This window comes from Syngnathoides biaculeatus, chromosome 9 (assembly GCF_019802595.1).
Source record: "Syngnathoides biaculeatus isolate LvHL_M chromosome 9, ASM1980259v1, whole genome shotgun sequence".
NCBI lineage: Eukaryota > Metazoa > Chordata > Actinopteri > Syngnathiformes > Syngnathidae > Syngnathoides > Syngnathoides biaculeatus.
The window spans coordinates 25,524,347-25,535,153 of record NC_084648.1 but is presented as its reverse complement, the minus strand read 5'-3'; the positions used below and the strand labels follow the sequence as shown (position 1 = coordinate 25,535,153).

At 41.3% G+C, this 10,807-nt stretch overlaps 1 protein-coding gene across 1 annotated transcript in view; it reads right to left on the bottom strand.

Moving 5' to 3' along the window:
• Positions 1 to 1,549: 1,549 nt before the first annotated feature.
• LOC133506098 (VPS10 domain-containing receptor SorCS1) overlaps positions 1,550 to 10,807 on the bottom strand; it is a 221,651-nt gene continuing 212,393 nt past the window's right edge. The window contains exon 25 of the mRNA XM_061829867.1: positions 1,550 to 2,385. Coding sequence (XP_061685851.1) covers positions 2,276 to 2,385 — 110 coding nt within the window. The 3' untranslated portion in view covers positions 1,550 to 2,275. The remainder of the gene's footprint in view (positions 2,386 to 10,807) is intronic.

The window sequence follows — 10,807 nt, the reverse complement described above, 5'->3', positions numbered from 1 at the left end:
CCTAAGCTAAAAATGCACCTGTTCAAGATTGCACTGCCCTCTATTTTTCTTTACATTTCCTGTGTATAATTCAGTTTTTTACAGTTTTTTATATTTATATGTCTCTTGAGAGTCTTAAAAGGCTGTCACAGCTAAATTTTTTAAAATTTTAAATTAAACAGCAAATCCTAACAAATCATCTTTGTACCATGCTCCTGTATCATTCATCTGAAATGTCGTCCAACACCATTTTATCTGAGGAAATATTGTCTGATGGTAATGGTAAATTCCAGAGACTCGATAGATATTTACAAAAAAACATTTTGCCTAAACTTTGATAGTGTAATTCCATAAACTGAACTAACATATTCCAGTAACCTGTAGTTCTTTCATCTCTTCGAACATTAGTGAGCAGTAATTATTTCAATGCACTGTTTTGAATGGCAAGCATTGCATTCATATGTATCATTTATACATACAATCGCTGAATATTTCATATTTTGATCCAAGGCCAGGCATCTTTAACCAATCTATAGATCTATTTTCTTAATTACTGAAGAAGACCTTGTTTAACCAGTTTTTTGTTTTTTTTTTTTTTGGCAAAGGGAAACAAACCTTGCAATCAAGTTAACATCGCCTTCTTGTCACTTCATATAGCTATTTATTATTACACCCATCCTGACACTTACGGGGAAAATAGGAAATATATGTAATGGTGAACTGTGAAAGAATCTGTTAAATAATAAATGAATAAATAAAGGTAATGGTATATAGATACATCAATCCATCCATTCTCTTAGCCGCTTACCCTCGCAAGGGTCACGGGAGTGCTGGAGCCGATCCCAGCTGTCAACGTGGCAGGCAGGGTACACCCTGAACTGGTTGCCAGTTAATTCTAGGGCGCATGACGACAGACAACAGTCACACTCACAATCACACCTAGGGGCAATTCAGAGTGTCCAATTAATGTTGCATGGTTTTTAGGATGTGGGAAGAAACCAGAGTCCCCAGGGAAAATCCACAGAGGCACGGGGAGAACATGCATGCTCCAGACAGGCGGGGCCGGGATTGAACCCTGGATCTCAGAACTTTGAGGCCAAAACTTTCCAGCTGCGGCACCGTACCGCCATGGTAGATACCTGTGTTTATTATTTTGAAAGTACAACATAATTCTTTGTGGGAAATATAATTCTGATAATTCTTGTCTTAATACTTACTATTATTATATTAGTTATTAACTTAAATGAATATTTACAGAACAGATCGGTTAGTTGCCATATTTACAAAACTGATCAGTTAGTTGGAAAAACAACCTACGTCAGTAGAAAACATTAGATCACTCTGATCTGACTGAACCTTTGTTGTTTACAGAAGTATTGCTCATCATACTTATTTATCTTTTTAGTTTCCATGCAGTCCTAGTCCGGACCATTTAAATTCTGGAAAAAGAAAAATAGACCATGGGTTTCATAACGTAACAATGTAACAAGTACACAATCACTGAGGTGTGCAAAATGAACACAAAAAAATGGAACGCCATAGACGGCATGTTTACCGATGAGACGTGAGTTAAAGGATGTGTCCAAAGTCTCCAAAGAATGAATCACGTCTCCCTGTGACCTGGGCGTGGACTCTGTTGGATTAGCTGGACTGATCATTTCTTGTTCCTTTTCGTTCTGCATCTGTGCATAGACGTTGAGGCCTGGGATCTTCCTTGAGAAAATATTTACATTTGAGGTAAATGGATAAAGGGTGTGGCCTAACCTAAACAAGAGTCTGCCCACATTAAGTGTATTAACCACACTTATACTGCTCTCCTAAAAGCATACCAGTGGCATACTTTTTGTAATATTTAATCTCTCAATGTGATATGACATGTCAGCAACTACTAGTATAGTTGATAAGATTTTGCTCTTTTCTTTTGACTGTCTAAATTGTCAAGGTAACTCGTGCCCTATGACTGTGCAACAACACCTTGGTGAGAAGACGTATTTAACATTTGAGAAAGGTCATTTGCCGACATTCAAAGGACTTACTATTGATAAACGATGACGACTGAGTGACATTTCGTTTGAAAAGAATGACCAAACAAAAGACTTCCACCGTATTTTAGAATATGTATGAAGTGAAAAGACTATTCCTTTCCAAGGAATTCTGCTTAAGCTTAAGACTTTTGCTGAGCAGCGAGCAACACTAAATAAAACCTCTCAAGCTTTTGTTTCCATAGCTTCATCACAAACAAGCAAGGCCACCTTTGACTTCCCACCTGGAGTACGCATGCCATTTTATGAATATTTTACCTCTTGAATTTATAGATGACAAATACAGCTAAACCCACAACTACAATTGATAGGAGCATCAGGATAGCAGAGGTACTGTGGTTATTGTTGCTCTCCATTAGTGGTGCTGCAAAGAAAAAGACAAAAGTAAACATCATAAATGTTACCACACAACAACTTTATTTCCACAGAAATAAATCATGTCTTTGAGATGAAAATTATGGACTGTAGCCATAAGAGTTTATTTACAGTACAGACACATATCTAGTGCATCTCAGTAAATTGTAGAAACTTTATTAAACACATGGGAATAATTTTTCAGAAGGCAAATTCCATGATTTTTGTTTCTACACTGTGGCGCAGCTGTAGAGCAATGGCTTCATAGTTCTGATGACAGGGGTTCAAATCCTGGGCCTGCCTGTGTGGAGTTTGAATGTTCTCCCCATGCCTGCGTGGGTTTTCTCAAGGCACACTGATTTCCTACCACATCCCAAAAACATGCATTAATTGGAGACTATAAAATGGCCCTAGGTGTGATTGTGAGTGCAACTGTAGTCTGTCTCCATGTGCCCTGCGATTGGCTGGTATCCTGTTCAGGGCGTACCCTCCCTCCTGCCCGGTGACAGCTGGGTTTGGGTGCAGCACTCCTGTGACCCTCGTGAGGAAAGGCGGCTCAGAAAATGGATGGATGGATAATGTCTAATTTCTTGAGTAAATGAGTTTGGGGTTTTTATTGGTCGCAAGCTACAATCATTAAAACAATCTACTCTGTGTTGAATCTATGTAATACAGTGGAACCTTGATAGAACAGACTAATGGGAGAAATTCTGGAACTGACAAACTTTGTCAATGGCATTATAGGTGAAGAAGTGAAATTATTTTAGGAGGCGCACACCTGCGCCTCACGGGTGATAATGAACCCTAGTATATATAGGACCCACGGACAGTCTGGCTTTGCCAGATCGTTGCATCCATGCCTCGTTCCAGCACTTCTTTGTTCCTGATCCTGGATCCCGGTGTATCAACCACTGCCTGTCATACTGCTGCTCTCTCTGACTGATCTCCCGTGTACTTATCCCTGCTTGCCCGGTGACCTGGCTTCTACGCGCCTGATGTCCTTGTTACCGCTGCTCCAGTTGACTGTCTGCCTGATCCCCGACCTTGGCACGAATAAACACTTTTCCCGAACTGCCTCTGCGTCTCCGGAGCCCTGCATTTGGGTCCTCCCCCTCACCGTTAGGTCGTGACAATATCACTTCAAGAAACCAAAAAAAAAAAAAAAAAATCCAGATAGGCTTTTTAGCTTATTGACTGCATCATTTAATCTCCACCCAGCAACTCTCTTTCTCCCTCCCTCCCTCCTCCTTGCCATTTTCTACACTGTTAGAGTGTATGCGTGACAATGGAAGGCCTGGTGACTGAGGAAAAAGCTGATTGATCGGCAAAAAAGTTCAACTTTTGCATATGATCAAACACAGCAGAAGTTACGCTTTTGAGGTGGCATTGTGACATGAATGAATCAGTGGCGCGCTACATAAAGAATGATCCGTACATCCGTAAAATCACTTCAATAACTTTTAATAAGGAAGCAAAATGTGTGATGATGAACCTCAAGCTGCAATGAGGGATTCACTCCCTTGAGGATGAGGCTTTTCGGCAATATGAAAAATTTCAAAATCATGCGATAATATGGTATAAACTGTCGAGTTTAGCAATTGTGTTGACGCCGTTATGTCCTTATACAAGGTGTTGGATTAAATTGATTAATTGTACATATATTTATCTCATATATGCTCTCTTGTTTTGCATTGAATGATCCTTTTCTACACTTAATATGCTTACATTGACTCACATTTGCTTTGCTTGCTTATGGTTGTTTGACTCACGGTTGCTTTATTTTTCACGTTTGTTGTGTTTGTTAAGTTTCGGACCCCCTAAAGAAATAAAAAGAGGTTTCATGGAGATGTGGCTAATATCGGCTGGAGATGGTGAGCGAGACACATCCAGCGTTATCCTCACGAGGAAAAGTTCCTCTTGTCGAGGAAGGGGCGCCACACCAACGGAGAGGAAGCGATGGGATAGCGGTCCACCGGAAGTGACATCACACCAGTGCATTCGACATTCGGTGCTATACACACATCACGTGTTTACTTAGTTTGAGACTTTCTGTACTGCAATAAAAATGTTATTTCAATGTTATTGTTCAACGAGACACTTGTACTGGTGTAATTTTTGCATCAAGTATGCAAATTATAAATGCTGTACTGTTGATAAAAGATTCTGACACCCACTCGCTGGCTCCATCAGGTGTCTCCGAGTGATGAATAGTAACTATACAGTAATATAATACAGTCTTCTTCTTTTCCTTTCGGCTTGTCCCGTTAGGGGTCGCCACAGCGTGGCATCTTTTTCCATCCGACCATATCTACTGCATTTTCCTCTCTAACACCAACTGGCCTCATGTCTTTACTTACAACATCCATCAACCTTCTCTTTGGTTTTACTCTCACTCTTTTACCTGGCAGCTCCCTCCTCAGAACTTTTCTACCAATATACTATCTCTCTCTCGTCTCTGAACATGTCCAAACCATTGAAGTCTGCTCTCCTTCATCAATTTCTCAAAGTACTCTTTCCATCAACTTAGCACACTACTGGCAGCAGTCAACATATTTCCATCGCTATCCTTAATCACCTTTACCGGCTGCGCATATTTCCCATCTCTATCCCTCTGTCTGGCTAACCTGTAGAGATCCTTTTCTCCTTCTTTCTCATCCAACCCGGTGTACATGTTGTCTTATGCCTCTTGTTTAGCCTTCGCCACCTCTACCTTTTCCCTCCATCGCATCTCAATGTATTACTTTCACCTCTCCCCAGTCCTCTCAGTGTCCCACCTCTTCTTCGCTAATCTCTTTCCTTGTGTGACTTCCTGTAGTTTGGGGTTCCACCAATAAGTCGCCTTCTCCCTTTTCCTACCAGAAGACACAAGACTCTCCTGGCTGTAGTCGTCCAGTCTTTCGGGAGCTCCTCTTGTCCACCAAGAGCCTGTGTCACCTCTTTCCAAAATGCCACGCAACATTCTTCCTTTCTTAGCTTCCACCACATGGTTCTCTGCCCTACTTTTGTCTTCTTAATCTTCCTCCCCACAACTAGAGAACTACCTTTGCCCGATGTCGCATCTCAATGTATTCCTTTCACCTCTCCCCATTCCCGTCTGTGTCCCACTTCTTCTTCACTAATCTCTTTCATTGTATGACTTCCTGTATTTTGGGGTTCCACCACCAAGTTTCCCTCTCCCCTTTCCTACCAGAAGACACACAAAGCCTGGCTGTAGTAGTCCAGTCTTCTGGGAGCTCCTCCTGTCCATGGAGAGCCTGTCTCCATGTCTGTTTCCATGCCACATGAAGATAGTGCATTCATTTATGAATATCTTCTTCTTTTCCTTTCGGCTTGTCTCATTAGGGGTCCCCACAGTGTGTCATCTGTTTCCCTCTTAGCCATGTCGTCATATGCCTCTTGTTCAGCCTTCGCCACCACTACCTTTGTCCTACATCGCATCTCAATCTATTCCTTTCGCCTCTCCCCATTCCCCTCTGTGTCCCACTTCTTCCCCAATCTCTTTCATTGTATGACTTCTTGTATTTTGGGGTTCTACCACCAAGTTTCCCTCTCCCCTTCCCTACCAGAAGACACACAAAGCCTCTCTCACTCTCCTGCCTGTCTCACTGATCACCCTGGCTGTAGTAGTCCAATCTTCTGGGAGTTCCTCCTGTCCATCGAGAGCCTGTCTCACCTCTTTCCAAAAGGCCGCACATCATTCTTCGTTTCTCAACTTCCACCACATGGTTCTCTGCTCTACCTTTGTCTTCTTAATCTTCCTACTGACCACCAATTATCAAACACAACACCATCCCATGCTGTCGAGCTACACTCTCCCTTAGTAAGTAAGTAAGTTTCTTTCAGCTTGTCCCTTTTGGGGTCGCCACAGCGTGTCATCTCAGATAAACGCACAATTTTTGGCACAATTTTTACGCCGGATTCCCTTCCTGACGCAACCCTTCTCAGGGAGTGGAGGCCCCAGTGGGATGTGAAACCACAACTCCTGGTTTACCAAACCAGTGCTCTAACCACTGAGCTACGGGGCCTCTCCCCTACCACTACCTTACAGTTAGTAGCCTCCTTTAAATTACATCGCCTGCACAAAATGTAATCCACCTGCATGCTTCTACCTCCACTCTTGTAGGTAACTATCTTCCTGTCTTTTCTGGAAAAAAGTGTTCACTACAGCGATTTCCATCTTTTTTTTTTGCAAAGTCCACCACCGTCTGTCCCTCAAAGTTCCTTTCCTGGATGCCGTACTTCCCCATCACTTCTTCACAGGGTTCATAGTCTGAACAAAAAAATTTAAGGGCTTTTTAAGGGCTTTCTTAGGGGCTGACACGGAAAAAATTTAGGGCCGACACAAAAAAATTTGGGCCGTCGTGGGAAATCAAGAGTAAGGAAAAAAGACTCACCCAATGGTGCCATCAACCGTCCTTGGTTCATCAAATGTTCCAGTATCTCAGTACCTGTGACAGTGATCACCTGTCACCCCTTGTGGTAGTTCTCATTGATATGCCCATTGTCAACGTCTTCACATAACAGTATACAGAAAAACAGATTCTAACTACAATTGCAACTATATACACAAATGTCTTCTACTGATGTCTGTTTCAGGACCCCTACTCTAGCTCCTTGAGCCTACCAAGTGCCTCCTCTATTTGTTGCTGCAGAGGTGCCAAAGTGGCTCTCTTGTCCTTTGCTCTGCCTCTGAGTGCATTGGCCTCGGTGATAAACCTCAGATTCCTCTTTTCTTCTGCCTCCTCGCACAGCCTGTCAGCCTTCTCAATAAGCGTTGATATGTCAGTCTCTATTCTGGCTTTTTTGACTTTGAGGCAGTAGAGATGAAAAGTGGGCAGCGATGCCAAATGTAGCCAGGTACGAAGTCTTCCTTTCCCCACAGTGGTAGTTTTTAGCAATGTCACTGTCTGGGAACATGACTGCAAACACTTTCGAATTATTTTCACAAGATTTGTAACTGTAATGGCTGCAGATCACTTTTAAAGTCCACACGATCTGTGCCTTTAACGAGTCCGTCTTCGTGTATTGAACTACGTTCATAAAGCCTGACTTCTAGCAGCACAACTGTAGGTGCGCATTAGGGATCGCAACCGGTTACAAATAACTGGTTATAACCGGTTTTCGTTTTTTTTTAAACCGAAACCGAATTCGGCTTCCTCCTCTTCTTGGTCTTCGACCCACAGTAGCTGAATTTCCACCGACGCCCTGCAGGTTAACGTTGCTGGGGGCGAGCGTTCTTAACCCAGGCCACGACCGATCCGGTATTGTATTCTTTAGATGAACGCTTATGTTTGTTTGCCACAGTTTTACACCGGATGTCCTTCCTGACGCAACCCTCTGCATTTTTCCGGGCTTGGGACCGGCCTACAGATTGGACTGGCTTGTGCCCCTATCGGACTGCATTACAGTAATATAATACAAGTATTTAGTAATTATATTTTTATTATAAATTTATAATACTTTATATTTTATATTTATAAGGTATTATCATTCAAGATTTAGTAAATACCTCTTTTTCTCAAAAATGCTAAGTACAAATACTGTTTACATATTTTAAACATTCAGGTACCCAAACAAACATTTCCCCCGTGTCTTCACGTTTTTTCACTTTTCACGGGTGATTCTGGTCCTAATTAACCGCGAAAAATGAATTACTGTACATCTTTTTCACCTAGAGTTAATGTCTATTCTAGGTTTAAAAAGAAAACTGAGTTTTGGCGAATAAAAAAGATGGCCAACCAAGAAGCATACTCTCGGATTGAACAGTGGTCTATTATCATGTTTTTGGTTGCTGAAGGATGTAAATCAGTTGAAATTCACAGGAAAACGTCAACTGTGTATGGTTTCCACATGTTTCAGCCGAAATTTTTTTTTACAAGTGGGCTAAATTGTTTTAAGAAGGAGGGAGCAGTGTTGAGGATGAAGACAGGCCTGAGAGGCCGACAGAAGTGAGCTCTCCTGAGGTGATCAAATGTGGCACTGGCCTGATTCCGGCCAGCCTCCGAGCAGGAGATAGCAAGAACAAAAACATCTAATCATCAGAACTGTTCGAACTGCTGCCTGTTAAAGAAATGATGACCACACATGTATTCAGCAATCTTCCACACATCCACACGCACATGAACAAACATGTACACCTTGTTTCAAACTGTTTTGCTTGCCGTCTCCTTTTTGTAACATCTTGAGACCCTTTCCGGGACTGGGCCTCGACCTTGCGCCTGGAGGCTGAGGGTTGACGAGAAGCGAAGGAAGTGAAGACATCTCTGGTGAGTAGGAAACTCCCACACTCATGAGGAATGAGTGAATGCGAGTCTGGGTAACTGCGGCAGAACCAAACGTCGAGAATACTAGTCCCTATCGAGTAGACTAATTAGTCTATAAAACTGAGAAAAGGGCAAGGTGTGTCCTGTACGTGAGCTCCGTGAAACGTGTGCATGTGTAAAAGTGTGAGTGGAGGTTGGGTACCTCATTTGAACAGGAAATTGAGTGACAACTATTTGAGGATGCAGAGGAAAAAATATCCGCCAATTGTGGTAGAAGCTTGAGAATTACCTCAAACAGAATGTAATTGTCACCCTGTTCAGGGGAAGTCAGTATAGTCACCCTAGGTGAACCAATGACTCCAACAGGGGAAAAACAAATTGCAAAATAGTTGCTAAATATCAAAATAGTTGAAATATAATATCTGAAAAAATAATAATAATGTGTAAGGACTAGAAGTTTTTAGAAAGAAGGTCTAAATTTCTGGATAACACAATATGACTTTGCTGGCCCGCTCAACATACACACAAAAAATATATATAGTTAACCTGCAGCATAAAATAAGAGAAACACACACACACACAAAAAAAACAACAACAACAACAACAAAAAGCTGGACTCAAGATGATGCGAAAACGGCCATAAAAGGTATCACATCTCATAAAGTTGATGTAACATAATTCGTCCAGGGAACGGAAGACTTGAGAAAATGTTACCCCTTAAATGGTGTAGAACTACAACAAATTTGGATGACAGCAAAGTACTTTCTCACAGCAGCAGGGAGTTCAAGGGTTAATATTGCGCACCTCTGCTAGATTAAAAAAAAAAAAAAAAACATTTTTCTGCCACTGGAAGAGCAAATTAAAACAACAACGAACCATTTGAAGAATATAGAATTGGAATGACTGCATGTTTTAAAGCAAACAGTGGCATTCCTGAAGAAGAAATTTATGGAGCTTTATGCGAAACATTTAATAATTGTGGCCGCAGATGAGGAAGAGAGCAGCCATCTCCCCATCAAAAATGTCACAACTAATGCTCCCAAACTTTTTAATTTGTCCCATACGTTTGTTGGGAAGAGATGGCTTGCTGAAACTAGGACTGGGCTTAATTACCTCTCTGACAGGAAATATAGAAGTAAAAAGAAAAAAAAAAGGAATTACTGGGAGGACAGTTAAATATCTTACAAAATAGGAATCCAGCACTCTAATATTACACCTTAGATATTCCAAACAAACCTCCTACAAGAACAGGAGATTTCTTGCTCCAAACGGCTCGAGACATAATTGAACAACCACAAAATGACGCAGGAAGTGACTCATTGCATGTGACTATGTAGTATAAGATAAACTTATAACAGCCCACACCAGACAAAATCATGATTGATAATCTGTACTCAGATGGTACATTAGTCATGGTGGCAGGAACAAGACTGACTGACAAACTAAATGCACTACACAAGGAATGGACACCACCACACACGTCATTACAACGGGAGTGGAAGAGTTTGGGACAATTTGTTTTGGTAGTACGAAATGTTCCTGATTGGACAGAAAAAGAACCAGATTTGGATTGGGACGACTGAACTGTACAGACAATATTTTATTGGACAGTTTAAAACAATCTGAGACCAGATTCTGCTGTATTCACGGTGGTATCACAATCTACACAGACAATACTGGAAAAAATAGAGGAATAGCAACAACTACAGGGAACACAGTGACACATGCAGAGCTACTACAACATTTGCTCATAGCAGTTCAATTACCAAAAGAAATAGCCATATGTAAATGAGTGGTACACACATCAAATACAGACAAAAAATCATTAGGAAATGGATTTACAGATAAAACAGCAAAAGAAGCAGCAGCCAAAACCTTTATGGGATTATCTGACCATGTAACCAATGAAGACACACTATGAGATGATGTGTTAAACAAAATGCAACAACAAAGCTTACCAGTAGAACTAAAAATGTGGAAAAAATAAGGTACTACACTACAAAATGGGATTTATGTCAGCACAGATACAAAAAAAAAAAAATTCTACCAAATACATTTTTTAAGTGGGCGGCAATCTTGAGCTATGGGAAGTCTCAGGTCTCAACAGGGGGAATGGTAGCCCTGGTACAAAGCCATTACATGATCCATGGATTTAACTTGTATGCAAAA